A 16,941-nucleotide genomic window follows, 5' to 3' on the forward strand; every position below is an offset into this window, starting at 1 on the left:
CATCCTGCTGGTGAGAGGAGAACGGAAGCGGACAATACTATGGCTGTTCTTGCAGGATTCTGGAGCATACTGCCTTGCGCTTCCTGGCCACAGTCTGCCTAACCAGCCACTTCAATGCTCTTCATTATTCATTCATTCAATAAATACTTACTGAGTGCCCACCGTGTGCCAAGCACTGTCGTACGTTCTGGGAACAGAACAATGAAGGTAGTAGACTAAATATTCAGCTCTCATAGAGTGTGCATTCCGGTAGGCAGAGGAAAAGCCTGTGGGCACTGAGGGTAAATACATACTACCTGGAGAATGCTGCCATGCATATCTCTGGCCCTTTGTTACCCCACGGGTGCCAAGTGGGGACAAAGGAGAAAGACAGAGAGGAGAGGAATGCAGGAAAAAGAAGCTGAAAGAATCCAATCATACTAGAATCCAGAAATGGGCCTGGTTTCATTCAAATTAAGTGTCCATACACCACTTAGCTACCTCAGTTAAGAATGCAAAACAACAAATCTAATTATGTGGAAACATCAGAGAAACCCAATACCAGAACATTCTTTTTTTCTATTTTAATATAACAAAAGGCAAGGAAGCCTGAGGACAAATTAAGAAGACTAAACCGACATGAAAAATAAATATAGTACCTAATCTTGACTGGCTCCTGTATTGGAGGGTGAGGGGAGAAGACAGCTATAAAGTTCATTATTGGGTCAATGGAAAAAATGGAATGCAGAAGTTAGATTAAATTTATTCAAGTTATGTAAGAGGATACCCTTATTCTTCGAAGATACAAAGAAAGAGAAGAAAGGAGGCAGGGAGAGAAGGAGGGAACAAATGATAAGATGTGAAAATTAATAAGCAGAAACCTCATTTTAAATTGAGTCAGGAGTACAGAAAGGGGAACTCTCACAACCTACCAACAGGTAGAGACTCAACAGGAAGAGACAGCTTTGCATCCCCAATAAGAAGGTTACTACTTTAGTTTCCAGCAGAAGGAAAGAAAATTTTCTCCTTGCTCAGAAACAGCCCAGCCAATAAGAGACTGTCACAATTGAGACAACGAAAAGCCACACTTTCAAATTCCCAGTTTCCTCTAACTCTTTGTTTATGACAGTCCCTTCCAAGTCACCCTTCTCCACTAAAAAAAAGTCCTCTTCCTTGTTCTGCAGACTTGCCTGTGAGTTGCCATAAATTGCTCACCAAGAATTGCAATTCTTTGCTGTTCTTAAGTAAAACCAATTTGCTGATAAAATAACTGGCTATTTTATTGCTTTAGATCAAAAAAGTAAATGGAGCAAATTGTTAGCGGTAGGTGAATTTGAGTAAAGATTACACATCTTCCCTGTACTATCTTTGCAAATTCTCCAATTAAGACTTTTTTTTTTTAATATTGTAGTGGCTTTTGCCATACACTGACATGAATCAGCCATGGATTTACATGTGTTCCCCTTCCCGACAAATAAGACTTTTTAAAAAATGTGTCCACCGAACCCAGACTTTAAGCCCAATCCCTTTTTTAAATTGTTGCATGACCCTGAATGACTCCCTTCCTCTCTCTGGACCTCACTTTCTAGTCCGGATGGTTTCTAAGGTTCTCTCTGACTCTGGCAATCAATGTTCCACAACTCAGGTCGCTTCTAGACAGGGCTTTGTAAAGATAGCTCCTCTGTCTCTCAGTCCACCAGTTACTTCACAACTTTATCCCGCGTGCACACCCGCCCTCTTTCATCAGCCATAAACTTGCCCTTGCCCATCTCGTCCATCAGCCAGAAGGCCCAGCTACTCTTTCTGAGGGCCTTAGGGCTCATCTTCTGGTAGCCTCCAGCTTCAGTTCACAACAGGCACGTGCATTTAGCCCCCAAGAAACTACAGCCCCCTAAATGCTTTGCGGCAACCTCTGGGCCTTCAGTACCACCAAAGACAAAAGGTTTTTCAGCGCAGGTCAGCCCCTGCATGGCTTTTGGGGAATTGTAGTTCATCTGCGAAGAGCCTGGGAACAACAGTAAGGCAGCAAGCCACCGTTCCCAGAATGCATAGCGCTCGTGCTCACCAATCCGAAGCGCGGACCTTGGAAGTAGGGCGGGGACGTGGAGGAGCTGTCCGGCGCACGCGCAGTCTGTGGCTGGGGAATTCATGTGGAGGTCAGAGTGGAAGCAGGTAAGAATGTTGAGGAGCGGCTGTGGTCCGCGTCCTGGCGTCTCTGCAGTTATCCCTCTGCGTTCCCATTCTTCTCAAGTTGGGGCGGGCAGGGTGTGTGCCTGGGTCCGCCTCGTGTCAGAGGGGAAGGGGGTGAGCCTGGGAGGAGCCAGGAGTTGCGTAGAGTGAGGTAGGTGTGTATGGGGGCAGGGCGAGGAATAATCCAGAAGCTATTAGGAATGGAAAGGCCGAGGGGTCAGGACTGGGCGTCCTGATCACGGAAATGGAATAGTTAAGTGCACGGATAGAGATGAAGATACTTAGAAGTTGAGGCCTGAGAAGGAGTGGGAGAGGCTGAAGTGGCCGACGACGATGGGGCGGGGAAAAGACAAAGTTTAAGTGCAAGAGCAGATTGTAGAGCGGTCAGGCGCGCTCCCGCCCACCTCGCCTCTGCCCCCACCCCGACCTGTTCCAGGGCTGTTGCTCGCGGTGCAGCTGTTTAGTACCTTTTTGGCCCTGTTATTTCTCGTGATTTGTTGGCCCCAGAACGTCAGCCAGGGCCTGCTTCCATAATAACAGGTCATTCATTCTTAATACCTGATGTTGAGAAACCGTGGTGAGGAGTTAACCGTGGTCGGTCTTCTAGAATTAGACCTCCAAGTTCCAATCCTGGTTGCCTCCTTCACAGCTGCCTGATCTTAGGCTTCTCTTGTAACTTAAACCTCTCTTTGTGCTTCAGTTTCCTCATCTGTGTAGTCCTCTACTTCATAGGCGTTGATGTGAAGATTAAATACACAAATTGCTGTTAGAAGACTGCCTATTGTAAAGGTTAGCTGCTACTGTTGTTGTTGGAATCACGTTCTTTTCTGAATCAAAATCGCACAGAACCAACCCCACTTCTAGAGGCTCTCTTCTGGGGCCTGCAGGTCCAGGAGATGAGAGGCAGTTTTGGTATGTTGCTAAGTTTTCTATGGGTAATCCAGCCCATGTCTCCTTCCCATTTTGAACCAATACCCGAGTCGCCATTTCTTTAGTAGAAAAAGAAGAAAGCAGCGGGAAAAGAAGATCAGAGGAATTGATTATACACTTTTACAAGCTGCATAGTGTTATTCATGAAATGCCTTTCAGTTGAAGATTTAGAGCTCTCAGGAGTGGGGAAATAAATAGCTAGCTTGAGAAATGCATGTGATGCCTCAGAGAGGGCTTCCTCTGAGGATTGGGGATTGAGTTGTTTTGTTTGTTTTGTTTTTACCCCCTTAGGTGTGAGTGGGTCCAGCCAAAGGAGACATGGCTGCCAAAGTGTTTGAGTCCATTGGCAAGTTTGGTCTTGCCTTAGCCGTTGCAGGAGGCGTGGTGAACTCTGCCTTGTATAATGGTGAGGCTCTGAGGGGTGGTGGGTCACTGACCTTTGCCAGAGGATTTTCATTGGTCTGCCTAGCCCGTGTGACACTCCTGTTGGCAAGCGCTTGCTGTGAATATATTTGTGACCAAGAAGGCTCACCTGCTGCCATCCTGCACCATATGATGGACTTGTCATCAGAACCTCTGTCCTTGTAGCCATAGGTTCTCTCAGAGCCTTTATTTACAGAGAGCCTCCCAAGCTAGTTGGGTGTTTCCACCTTCTCTTGTTAAAGTGATGCTGTAGCAATATGTCGGAATTTTGCTGGCCAGTTGAAATGGAGAGTGCGTTCTCTTCTGCTTGTGTGGGAAGTAACTCAGCAAGGTCATTAGACCTTTGGTGACCTTGATCTGAGCAGAAACTTTTGCTCTGCTCTAGTTGAGTTGTTCCCGAGAAAATATCTTTGAGATACATTGCCCAGCTTTTAACAGTGTAACCAGACTTGAAGCTATCTTTTGGGGACTTCCCTGTCAGTCCAGTGGTTAAGACTCTGCAGGGGGCGCAGGTTTGGTCCCTGGTTGGCGAATTAAGATCCTGCAGGTGGAGCGGTGTGGCCAAAAATTTAAAAAATAAAACTAGCTAGGTTTTCTTCTACTTTTCTGGGTGACCTTAGGCAAGTCACCTTCCGCTCCATAGGACTTAGCTTTCTCGTTGGTCAAGCAGCAGGACTGAACTAGTTTGTGTCTAAGACCCCTCCTGCTTTGATATTCTCTTAACTTTTTACTGTTGGAAAGCAGCAGTAGATTGACCCACCTCACTTGAGACTCTGACAACAGGAGGATTACTTTCAGAGTGAGGATACTGGACCAACTGTAAAGTCCAAAAAGGCAGAGACAGAAAGTGGCTGATAGAAAAGCCTGCTCAGCTTCTGTGGCCCAGCTTTATACTCTGATCTCTTTGGCCACCCTGCATGGCTAGACTATAATCACCATCATTAATTTCTCTCTGAAATTAGCAAGACAGTTCTATAACCCCTTCAGACTTTAGAGAAACCAAGCTGTTGGAAAGAAAAAAATGAGGACTTCCAAATTTTAGGATTGCCATAGGAAGGGTGCTACTTCTGGGAACACTGGGTTAAATTGGAACCAGGATGGACTGTGAGTTTTAGAAGGAAGTTTTGGGAGCTGGTTCCTAGGAATGTGTTGGTGGGAGTTCACGGGTGGAGTGGTTAATCAGAAAATCAGCAGCCAGTTTCAAGGAGGAAGAAGGCTGAGAATAGATCCTGTTACTGACGTCCTTGAGAGGACACCGGACAGAAAGTGATTGCTTTGTTTTGTAGCTGTTAAGAAGCCTCTGGAGTCCTGAAGTGTGGGAAGACAGAGCGAGAGACCTACTATATGAACAGAAAACACCAGGGGTCTTTCAGACATGATCCTTTTGGTTAAAGGGTGAGGGGGTTTTTCTGACCTGTTGTTATCCTTCATTCCCAGTGGATGCTGGGCACAGAGCTGTCATCTTTGACCGGTTCCGGGGAGTGCAGGACATTGTCGTAGGAGAAGGGACTCACTTCCTCATCCCTTGGGTACAGAAGCCAATCATATTTGACTGCCGCTCTCGACCACGTAACGTGCCAGTAATCACTGGTAGCAAAGGTGAGTCTCATCTGTGGGTCAGGTAGAAGTAGAGTGTGTGGAACGGGTGCTGTGGGATCCAGAATGGGTTGAACTTCCCTAAATACTTTTCCTCAAGAGTTTTATGTGGCTACCGAGAAAGAAATATACAAGCATGCCTCAAGACATATAAGTTCAGTCCCAGACACCTGCAACAAAGCAAATGTTGTAGTAAAGCGAGTCACACAAATATTTTCGTTTCCCAGTGCATATAGATGTTTATCCCATACTGTATCCTATTACAGGTGCAATAGCTTTATCTCTAAAGAAACAGTGTACATACCGTGATTAAAAAATACTTGATGGCTAAAAATTGCTAACCATCATCTGAGCCTTCAGTGAATTATAGTAGTAGCATCACAGATTACCATAATGAATGTAATAATATTGGGAAAGTTTGGAATATTGAGGGGGTTACCAAAATGTGACTCAGAGACTTTCTTGGTAGTTAAGAATCTTCCTTGTAATGCAGGGGATACTGGTTCGATCCCCAGTCAGTGAACTAAGATCCCACAACTAAGGGGGTGCACACGAGCCACAACTAGAGAGTCCCCGTATTGCAGCAAAAGATCCCGTGTGCCACAACTAAGACCCAAATCAGCCAAATAAATATTTTTTAAAATGTGACACAGACATGAAGTGAGCAGGTGCTGTTAGAAAAAGGGTGGTGATAAACTTGCTTGATACAGTGTTGCCCCAGACCTTCAATTTGTAGGAAATATGGTGTATGCGAAGCACAATTAAATGAGGTGTGCCTGTATGTTCAAGATACATACACAACTGTATGAATTTAGAGAAATGAACAGATATATTTCAGTAGTTGCATAGCGATCCAGTTTTAAAGAAATCTGAATGTGCCTTTGCGCTCTCTCTTGGTTGACCCTTCCCATCAGTTCTTGTTCCCCCACGGTGACTGTAAACTGATCTCCGGCCGTTGTGTTTGCCTTCACAGCTGACTTACCCTTTGCCTTGCTTTCCAAGGCCTATGTTTCCAGCAGTGCTGCTCTCACACTGTTACCTTCTGGGCCAAGGCACACGTCCCTGAGAGCAATCTGGTGTCTGACAGGCCACTGACTCCCTAGTTGGAGCCTGAAATGAATTGCTATCACTGTTCTTCCCCCACATCGTACACACAGAGGTGCACTGCAGTAAATGGAGCGGCAGATGCTGGCTCGGCTGTGACTGTTCTGTGCGAGAGGAGAGGGTCGCGTGGATGTTCCTGGTCCTTGGCAGATGTTTGCTTTCTACAGTCGTGTCAGGCTTTGTGCTGGGTCGGAGGGTGCGGTAGTTCATTGATGAGTAAAGCAGGAGCCTTTAGGAGATCGATCTAGCAAGGGAGACAGACGTGGACAGGTGTTGAGAATTGGGGTATGGTGAATGCAGCGTATAGGAGAGCAGAGGGGAACTGTGAGGAACAGGCGTCTGTGCTGATGCTTGAGAATGAGAAGTGTGTTGGACAGGGGAGGGGACAGGGTATTGTCTAATCTATCCTGTTTCTCCCAGCGAGGGAGAGGACGAGCCTCCTGTAAAGGGTCTGGCCTGCCTGCTACTTCAGAGGAGATCAACAGTGGGGTGGGGTTCATTAAGAAACATCTTATCTTAACTTAAAGGCCTTAAGGAGCACGTGTGTAACCATTTCCCACTCTGGTGCCTGGTTCAGAACTCATCTCATGGGCACTTGGTCCATATTGTTGATGACTGCAAGCAGTGCCTCAGCTCCAAGCACAGCTGGATTGTCAGGGGAAGTTGTAATTCCCTGGGTCCTTTGACTGGTAATGAGAAGCAGCCTCTCGATGAGTCTGATAACCCCTCACCTCTGTTGCATATTTGACGGAGTGCTTTTGTACCTGTTTCCTCCTTCAGTTTCTCCCAACATGCCTGGAAGGCAGATGATATCATCCCCATTCGTACAGATGAGGAAATAAGCTGAGAGAGGCTAAGGCTTAGTGGGTCCGTGTAATAAGTAAACATCAGAGTTAAGGCACAGCCAGGCCCTGGGCCGCTAGTCCACTGGACCCACAATCACCTCTCCGAAGCATACTCCTGCCTTGAGCCACGTTTAACCCGGCCTTGGAGAGGCCTTATCCTAGAATTCTTGGCATTGGCCTATTTCTTTGCTTAAAATATTCATTATTCCAGAGATTCCACGGCACCTACTAGACCTATAATCAGAATTTGCTCGTGTCAGAGGGCATTCAGGACACGGAAAAGCTGTCATCACCAGATTTTAACTCCAGCATTTGTGTCCTGCCCTCAGATTTACAGAATGTCAACATCACCCTGCGCATCCTCTTCCGGCCGGTTGCTAGTCAGCTTCCTCGCATCTTCACCAGCATTGGCGAGGACTACGATGAGCGCGTGCTGCCGTCCATCACTACAGAGATCCTCAAGTCCGTGGTGGTGAGTGAGCAGGGCCTCGGCCTCAAGCCCAGCCCCCAAGAGCGCACTCACTGGCAGGAAGAGCTTGGTGATGGCTGATTGGGATTCTGCTTCTTTGCAATCATGACTGGCTCCTCTGCCTTCCCTTGGAACCAGGCTCGCTTTGATGCTGGAGAACTGATCACCCAGAGAGAGCTGGTCTCCAGACAGGTGAGCGATGACCTCACAGAGCGAGCAGCGACCTTTGGGCTCATCTTGGATGACGTATCCTTGGTAAGGGTCTTGGGGAGCCTGGGGGGTGGGGTGGGGTGCCTGGCTCCATTTCTGGGTAGATACTGTGAGGTCCTACCTTCCACTTTCCTTGATGAAGACTTGAAAAGGTGGAACCTTCTTAGTGGTATGAGACAGTCTCCTTGGGTTTATTTTCAGATGAGGATTCTTCTGCCTCCCCTGTGCCGCAGACATTCCTATTTTGACTATTGGTCCTCCCCAGGTGGTCCCTAGCCACTTGATTTTTTACCTTCCCCAGACTGAGTGTTCCTCACAGTTCCCCGGGAAGTGTTGTCATGTTTACCTCGTTTGACACAGACAGAAACTACCTGGAAGAGACCAGGGAGCAGCTTGGATAGTCTTTTCTCCCTTGCCCAGACCTCCCAGCCTGACCCTTGGGAATTTCCTAACACCTAGGGTTTGAAGTGCCATGACAGGAACTCTGGGAACTCCCCACGAAAGCTGATAGAGTGTAAATGAATGGTTCCGTCCCCCAAAGCCTGGTATGGGGGCATCTCTGAGGCATGAGTTACCCTCTTGAGACTGTGTGGTCTGTGTATTTATACGACATTGAATGCCGCAGTGCAGACAGAAAGCAATACAGGCAAGATAGCGTTTCAGATCAGGGAGGGTGAGGGAAAGGGGTCGTGTTTCTGATTCTCTGGGAAAAATCACTTGGAGTGATTTGTTCGGTTAGTGGAGTAGAGTGTTTCCTGTTCCGTTCTCCTGTGCATCGCTGGGGAAGGCAGCGTTTCCCACTCAGCATCTGCGCAGCTGTTTAAACAGTCACCCTGCGCACGCCCGTTGCTCACCCCAGGGCACTGCCTCCGTGGAAGGCTTTTGGGTTCCCTCTACTGGCAAGACGCCAGACTGCAGCCACTTGGCCCTTGTGACCAGAGCAGTTTCTCAGGCCCTCACACTTAGTGCTAATCTAAACACCTCGGCCATGAGAACATAGTAAGTAAAAACCTAAGGAGAACCTTGGCATTTTGCTAAATTTTAACCACATAGTCCATTCTCGGGAAATGCGGGTTGACCACAAGAAACAGTGTCGAAGAGGTGTGAGGAGAAAATTAGGTTTCATGGGGCATTTGCTGCCTTCAGCTGGCCCTTCTGGAAAAAAATTTTATTCCTTAATATGCGCATTTCATTTTCATTTCTCAGGGTCGTATTTTCTTCCCCAAACTTTGAACAGGAGTCCAGAAATGGAGCAAGCAAGGTAGAACAGCTGCAGTATAAGAGTTAGAAGTGTTAAAAATTCTGGAAAGACAATGGACTGTAATTTACTCTCCAGAAGAGGTTTTGAGCTGCTTATTTTTTTTTTTAAAGCAGAGGTTGGGAGTGTGGGGGTGGAATGAAACAAGTAGAATTTGATAGCAAAACCCATACTATTCTCCCCTTTATTCTTCCCATTTAATAAAAAGTTAGATAAATAAATAAATTAGACTTTAGGAGTGCTGAGCTCTGTTCCCATTGTTTGCACTTGGTCACTAGGGAAGGCCTATGCATAATCAGAATTTTATTTATTTATTTATTTTTTATAATCAGAATTTTAAACCTTCACTCTAACAGTAATCTTTACCTGTTTTCTCTTTCTTTTAAACCCTTTACCAGAAGCACTTGCTCATAAGGAATACTGTGATTTGCAAAATCATGATTTGGAAGTCTCACTCATCCTCTTCCTGTTTTGTGGTGGAGATGCTGTGAGAAAGCAGTGGACTGGTTAATCTATAAGCAGAGAGCCTCACACTCTTGAATCCCTGAGAACCAGCTGCGTGCCTCACTCTCAGGGGCTCAGTTTTCCGTCTGGTCTCTGAGGGCTTTGAACAGACCATCAAAGGGCCTTGGAAGAGTGCTTGTCGGTGGTGGGGGTCCTGGAGCCCACAGTTCTCCTCCCCTAGGGAGGTGGTCCATTGAGTAGACACCTGGTGCCCATGGGCTGTTTCCTACCTGAGGACAGTGATGGACAGGAGCACTTTGGGCAGCTGAGGATTCTGGGCTGTGAACTCAGTTTGGACACGGATGTGGAGGTGGAAGGGTGTTCTGGCCTCATGTTATCTCCAGCTGCTAGAGCCATTCCTGGCCTCTTCCTCCAGCCGCCATGGGGGCTCTGCAGCAGCCCTGTCGAAGCAATTACAATGCCTCATCTTGCTCTCACTCTCTCCCGCTAGACGCATCTGACCTTTGGGAAGGAGTTCACAGAAGCGGTGGAAGCCAAACAGGTGGCTCAGCAGGAAGCAGAGAGGGCCAGATTTGTGGTGGAAAAGGTGAGTGCTCAACCAGATGGCAGGAGCCTCTCTCCCCTTTCTCCTGTGCTCAGCCGCCCCGTTTGCTGGGTGGCCTGGAAATTCATCATCTGTCATCTCTTCTTCCGGGATCATCGGAAGGGGATTGAAAGGACTGTGCTCCTGCAATTGGTTCCAGAGTCTTTAGGGTCTAGTCAGGGATATGTGAGGTTATGTTCCTAAATCATTGAAGAGTAATTTCTTTTCCACGTCCCTAAGATCAAAAACACTCTCCCACAAATAAAAATGTTTCTTCTGGAATATTTTCAGCTTTACTGAGAAGTTGTTTTTAACCTTGGTTACACAGTGAAAGCTGACAGCCTAAAGGATCAAACGTTGCACCAGATATACTATTGTTGCTGGATTTTTTTCAAGCACTAAATCCATCCAGATGTGTCAGAGTGTGCTGGGATGCAGTGGATTTGCACAGGGCCTGGTGGTGTATTTATTTCATGTATCTCCTTCTCCCCACCACTAATACACTTGGATTTTTATTCCTAATCTAAGATGCCTTAGTCCTTAGAATCAAGCAAAGAGAGATACATGGGTAGACGTTTTACTTCAGAGAAGATAGACTCCATGTGGGTGGAGATTTTTTTTTTTTTTTTTTCTTTTTTCTGCCTCTCTCCAGCTTTTAGAACATGTCCAGAACCATGCCTGAGGTAGACACTAGGTATCCATAAACATTTGTTGAGTGAACAGCCCCAGAGCCTCAGTTAAGCAGCTGTGTGTTAATCTCAGAAAGGCTCTGCACGGTAACTCTCCTCCCACCCTTCTGAAGGTCATGCGTTGTAGAGAGACATCTTCCTGTTGATAAGAGCTGGGAAAGCCAGGAGGTCTTGTACTGGGTGCCCAAGTTCCTGGTCGGGAAACCCTTGAGCCCACACTCTAAGGAGCATCCTGTGCCTGCTGCTCCTACTTGGCTGCACTGGTTTTGATGAAAGTCACTTTGACTTGGGCCTGGAGGGAAAGATGAGGATTGAGTCTACCTTTCTTTCTTGCTTTCCGTGGCCTGGGATCCTCTAGGCTCATAGTAGGTGGCTGGCTTCAGTTGCTGTTAATGTTATTGAGGACTTTGAAATAATCAGACAGCTCTCTATACAGCCAAGTGAAATGTGTCCCTATAGTAGTGAGCAGTGGGCATGATGGGGGACAGAGGATTGGGTGAACAGTGTTTGTTGAGCCCTTCTGAAGGGGGAGGTAAAATCCCAGAGCTCATTCAGGACCCAGAGAGGGTGCCTAATGCAGTCCTTTTGAGGGTGTAACCCACCATCCATGCCCCAGGGTGTCATTTTGGTCTCTGCCTCCACCCTTGCAGGCTGAGCAGCAGAAGAAGGCAGCCATCATCTCTGCGGAGGGCGACTCCAAGGCGGCGGAGTTGATCGCCAACTCACTCGCCACTGCAGGCGACGGCCTGATCGAGCTGCGCAAGCTGGAGGCCGCGGAAGACATCGCGTACCAGCTGTCACGCTCGCGGAACATCACCTACCTGCCCGCCGGGCAGTCGGTGCTCCTCCAGCTGCCCCAGTGAGGCCCACGCCTCCTGGGCCATCTGGACCACAGCCCCGAAGTTGCTCAGCACCACCTTCCTTCTCCTGCCCCAGAAATCACTGTGAAACTTCATGATTGGCTTAAAGTGAAGGAAATAAAAGTAAAATCACTTCAGATCTCTTAATTACTCAATCAGATGAAACTCTCTGATTTTTCTCATTTCCATCCCCCTTTTTTTTAATTTACCTTCTTACCCAAAATTGCTAAGTGCCTACACAGACCAGCTTGGCCCCTGTCTTTGGGGCCGGCTGGCACTCCTGCCCAGGCACTGACAATTGGCAGAAGAAAGGCAGGGCCTTGTGTGTAATGAGCTGGGAGTCAGTGGGAGGCCTGAGTAAACTTGTAGCCTCCAACCAACCCTTCATTCAGGATTTGAGGAAGATGGCACACGCAGATGAATGGTGAACACAGGCCTCAGTTCCTGCACAGACCCAGCTGAAGAGAGGTGCTGGGGAGGGTCAGAGAGGAAGTGATCCATCTCTTACCATAAATCTGATGCTCTATAACTGCGGGACCAGCGGAAGCAGGTGTGTACAAACGGCACAGATCGAAGAATCTGCCTCCGTGAAGGTGGGTGGGCCTGATTTGATTTGCTCTCCCCCCACCCCAGAGTCCTGGAATGGATTTGAATAGAGAGAGCAGGCCTGGACTGAGATGAGAGTCCTGTGGCCTTCCTCTCCACCTCCCACCTTTGTGTCTCAAATACCCGGCGGATTTCCAGCTTGAAGGATTGCATCCGGCCAGAGCTGTACGGGCCTGCCAAAGACGTGTGCATCCAGTGTTCCTGGCTCCTTGGTTCAGAGACTGCCCTTCTAGAGGGCTCTGTGCCTGTGCCTTGAAGGAAATGACCATGGGAAGAAGACAAATGTGTGTAAACTACTATCAATAAATGACACCCAGACCTAGCTCAGTCTTATGGGTTTGTTTTGTTTGTTTGTGGGAACCATGGGCTCAGGACAGAACATTCCAGCAGTCTTCGTGTGCACATTTGTATCACCAGAGAGGACAGACTCTCCAGCAGGGCAGGAAATGCTTTAGTTTCAGAAAACACTGGGTTGCCGTGTTCCAGATCCATCCCCAGCCTGAAATTAATCAGTGGTGTCAAGTGAGGTTTATCATGACATGGGTACTTAGAAGGTAAGGTCGGATGGAGGTTTGTTAACTTCCTTTGTTATCTTTGAGTTGGGAGCTGTAGGCACATTTGCTGAAAGAGGGATTGACATAAAATACACTGTGCCAAGCCCTCAGTGCGCTCTGGTTGGACTGACACACAGTAGATGGCTTCAGGTGCCTTGCCTGTCATGGGATTGTATTGCTTATTCTGCTTTACTTTGATGTGGAAAGGCCTTGGTCTTTGAAGGGCGGGGGGAGGGGGGGCAGGATTGAGAAATGAGCTGTGCGGGTCACCCACCTCAGATCCTTTCAGGAACAAAACGGAAACAAGTGTGCAGTCAGCACCCACACTGATTGTGCTTTCACCTCTGCTCTCGGCTTAATCCCAGGCTCACCACCTGGCCAAGGAGAGCGGCCTCTTAAGAGGCCTCTGCAGGCTGGTCTGTGACCTGGATTCTGCATTTCCTCTCCCAGAGTGGTAGGGCCAGCTGTCAGCTGGGAAAGGGGACAGATGCACCGATGCGGGGCTGGGCCAGGGACGGAGTTCTCCCAGCACCACACCCCGCTCCCCATTCAGGGCCCCTACACGGGGATCACATCCCTTCCCACCACTGTGAGCATGCCGACAGGCGTGTGACGGGCTCGGGACCCTCAGCTGAACTTCCCACCAAAGCTTCATTCTGATGCTGAGCGAGCCTTTTTCAGCCCATCACCTCACCACCTCCCTGGCATCGGTCATCTCAGGATAACTCTTCCTACTTGTGTTTTTTTGCTGTAAGAGTAGCGACGCCTGCAAGGGGTGAGGTTCCGGAACTCAAAACGTGTGGAAGACTGGAGCAGAAAGAGCTTGACTGCTAAATAGGTTCCAGACCTGCTTCCACTCGGCGGCCTTCCTCCTTTCCTGCCGTTTATTGCTCCGGACACCCTGGGGGTGGAGGAGGGGAGAAGTGGTGCAGGAGGCGCCTCTCTGCCCCAGGCCCTTTTTAAAAGAGCAGTTTGTTTCCCGCATTTGGCAGGAGATTGGATTTCCCACCCAGGTGTGTGAGGGAGCCCTCCCTAGCTTCTGAGTTCTTTCTGCCTCCAGGTCAGCCCTTCAGCAGCAGGCAGGCCAGTTCCTGCTGATTTTGTCTGTAGCCTCCCTGCCATGGATGGTGCCAGTGGTAGCCCAGGGCCTCATTCTGCCTTGACTTCCGCCAAGTAATTCTTTTCACAAATGTTCAAGGGCTGTTAACTGACTGCTCAGCCCCAGAGTCCCCTGAAGGCCTCCGGGTTTCTCCAGACACTGCCACAATGGGCTTTTATCAGCTCAGGATTCTCTTGGCCTTGGATCAAAAGCCCTGTCCTGTCCTGGCCAGGGAGGGGGCCAAGCAGGGAGGGTCTTCGTCCCTGCCTCCTTTGGTCAGGCTGAATAGCTCCCTTGTTTGGGCCCTGAACTGGGGGAACCAGGGAAAGGAGACCCTCGAAGGTTGCTGCATTTTATGCAAGTTCTGCTGGTGTGGACCAAAGTGGGCAGAGCTGTGCTGTCATCCCCAGGTGGGTCAGTTTGAAAGAGAGAGACAATGGAACATTGTCCAAGCGTGGTGTAGCAAATGCTCTTCCAATGAGCCAGTGGTCCAGCCGTCAGCAGGAAAGTGTTTAGGCCCTCCCTTGACCTTTGCCATCTGCCAATACTGTGGGCAAAGCAGCCCATTCTGACTGATAATAACCTTGGTGAGACAGTCACAGGAAGCTGTAATTGATGCCTTTCCTTGGCCTCCTGCATCCTGCACACTGTTCCAAACTTCATTTTTCTTTATTTTTATTGGAGTATAGTTGCTTTACAATGTTGTATTAGTTTCTGCTGTATAGCAAAATGAATCAGCTATATGTATACATATCCCAGGTGGCGCTAGTGGTAAAGAACCCTCCTGCAATGCAGGAGACATAATGAGACATGGGTTCAATCCCTGGGTCGGGAAGATCTCTGGAGGGGGGCCTGGCAACCCCCTCCAGTATTCTTGTTTGGAGAATCCTATGGACAGAGGAGCCTGGCGGGCTACAGTCCTTAAGGTCACAAACAGTCGAACATGACTGAAGTGACTTAGTACACATACATATATATATACATCCCCTCTTTTTTGGATTTCCTTCCCGTTTAGGTCACCACAGAGCATTGAATAGAGTTCCCTGTGCTATACTGTAGGTTCTCGTTAGTTTTCTATTTTATACATAGTAATGAATATATGTCAACAAACTTCATTTTTCTAAGTAGCTCTCTTCCCCTTTCTCCTTAAAAACCTTCAGCAGCCACTCCTTCCTTGGTTGAAGTGAAATGAAAGTTGCTCAGCCGTGTCCGACTCTTTGTGACCCATGGACTACACAGTCCATGGAATTCTCCAGGCCAGAATACTGAAATGGGTAGCCTTTCCCTTCTCCAGGCGATCTTCCCAACCCAGGGATCGAACCCAGGTCTCCCACATTGCAGGTGGATTCTTTACCTGCTGAGCCACAAGGGAAGCCCAAGAATACTGGAGTGGGTAGGGTAGCCTATCATCCCTTCTCCAGTGGACCTTCCTGACCCAGGAATCGAACCGGGATCTCCTGCATTGCAGGTGGATTCTTTTACCAGCTGAGCTACCAGGGAAGCCTCCCTTGGTTAATAAAGTGCAAATACCTTGTTCGGGCATTCGCGGCCCTCCCCTCACTTCCTTTCTAGTCCAACATTCTTGACTGCCTACTGTCACTTACCTACCTCATGGCCCCAGGGGGTGGGGAGTGCTATTGGAAAATGCAAGTGGAAAGGGGCAGCTGCTAGTAGCACTAGGTGACGGGGCGTGCAGGTGGCAGGGGCACCACGAGGCCTACTTCGTTCGGGACAGACTCACGCGACACGCACGAGTCCCAAATGGAATGCTGAAACCCCCCTTTGAAAACACACACCAAACTGCCCCTGTCGGCATACCCCCCCCTTTCGCTGCACCCCTCTGCTCACACTGCCACTTCTCCAGTCAGCCCTTGCCCCACATTTCACGAGTCCAGATGTCCCCCATCTGTTGTAGCCACGCGTTCGGAAGACAAACTCACCCAGAAGGACAATGCAGATAGTGGAGTGCAGTTTATTAGGGGCCCGAAGCAGAGTCTCCTCTTAGCCAAGGACCCCAACCAGTTTTTGTGAAAACCTTATATACCCTAAGTGTACGTGCCCAAACCCACCTCCCCAAATTCCCTGAAACTAGCCTGAACAAAGGAAAAGAAAGATACAATCAACGTTAACCCGTGATTCATATGCCTAACTTAAGCCTAGGTAGTTAACAGTGGACAATTATCAATAGGCCCATGGTCACACCTCAATAAGTATAATAGAATTTATGATTCTGTTCGGTTACACAGATAATTAGGGTATTCTTTTAGGATGTGGAGAGTCTAGGTAGGAGCCCTGGGGCTCTTCCATCCGGGGGTCTGGTTTTCCAGTTGGTATGTCGTTGCCATAGATACCGGGCACAGAGCTCAAAGCCCAGAGTCCAGCCCAAGATGGAGTCTGTTCTGTTTCCTCCTCCACACCCTGCATGCCAGCTCAGATTCTTTCTCTAACACGCACACACCTTCTCTGATCCGCATCCTGTGAAGCACTTTGTGCTCGTTTGGGTTGCAGGTGTGTGTTCTCCCTCCAGCCCTACATTTAAGGAGGGCAGGACCCTTATGCGAGTCAACATTTCCCCTTCCTCTTCTTCCCCCCAACCCCCATGACCTTTTCCCCCAAGTCAAACATGCCTGGCTCTTGGTGGCAGTTACTGAATGTTAGTCAGATAAAGAGATGAAGAATAGACATACAGGACTGAGGCTGGAGGTGAGGTGAGGGCTTTTCCCCTCGCCGTTATGTTAAGTGGCCTCAGGCTGCTCTGAAGCAGGGCTCACAGTCCTGCAGACCGACCCATCCACAAAGGTCCCACCACCCTCTCACTTCCTGCGGCCTGCGTGTGCGGACTCTCCTCTCGCTCTCCTCTGCCCTCCCTTGCTTCTCTCTGGAGCACCTCTCCTCTCTCACCTCCCTCTTTCAATCCCAGTCCCTTTTTGTCTCAAGCCCAACTTAAAATCCTTCTTCTCCAGGAATTTGCCTCTTCCCACCTTTCTTTACACATAAGGTCTCCTTTTATTCAAAAGACTTTAGCTCTGGAACTCTGGCAACAGAGGGGTTGAGGATTGAACAAAAAAAAGGAGTGAAGAG

The 16,941-nt window shown here is 48.6% G+C and overlaps 1 protein-coding gene across 2 annotated transcripts; it reads left to right on the forward strand.

Moving 5' to 3' along the window:
• Positions 1 to 2,071: 2,071 nt before the first annotated feature.
• On the forward strand, positions 2,072 to 12,529 carry PHB (prohibitin). Of its 2 annotated transcripts, none has more exons than XM_043904244.1 (7): positions 2,072 to 2,151; positions 3,391 to 3,505; positions 4,960 to 5,121; positions 7,397 to 7,539; positions 7,675 to 7,791; positions 9,960 to 10,055; positions 11,392 to 12,529. In XM_043904244.1, the coding sequence occupies exons 2-7, from the start codon at positions 3,418 to 3,420 to the stop codon at positions 11,602 to 11,604; spliced, it is 819 nt and encodes a 272-aa protein (XP_043760179.1). In that variant the 5' UTR covers positions 2,072 to 2,151; positions 3,391 to 3,417; the 3' UTR covers positions 11,605 to 12,529. The 2 variants fall into 2 exon arrangements, with proteins under 2 accessions (XP_043760179.1, XP_043760180.1); XM_043904245.1 differs by lacking the exon at positions 2,072 to 2,151 and adding an exon at positions 2,875 to 2,958.
• The last annotated feature ends 4,412 nt before the right edge of the window (positions 12,530 to 16,941 follow it).

This window comes from Cervus elaphus, chromosome 5 (assembly GCF_910594005.1).
Source record: "Cervus elaphus chromosome 5, mCerEla1.1, whole genome shotgun sequence".
NCBI classification, from domain to species: domain Eukaryota; kingdom Metazoa; phylum Chordata; class Mammalia; order Artiodactyla; family Cervidae; genus Cervus; species Cervus elaphus.

Bases quoted from the DNA above. Each gene is read 5' to 3' on its own strand.
- PHB (XM_043904244.1), top strand. From the start codon at position 3,418: ATGGCTGCCAAAGTGTTTGAGTCCATTGGCAAGTTTGGTCTTGCCTTA. The intron at 5,122-7,396 runs GTGAGTCTCATC...TCCTGCCCTCAG, and splicing joins AGTAATCACTGGTAGCAAAG to ATTTACAGAATGTCAACATC. The intron at 7,540-7,674 runs GTGAGTGAGCAG...CCTTGGAACCAG, and splicing joins AGATCCTCAAGTCCGTGGTG to GCTCGCTTTGATGCTGGAGA.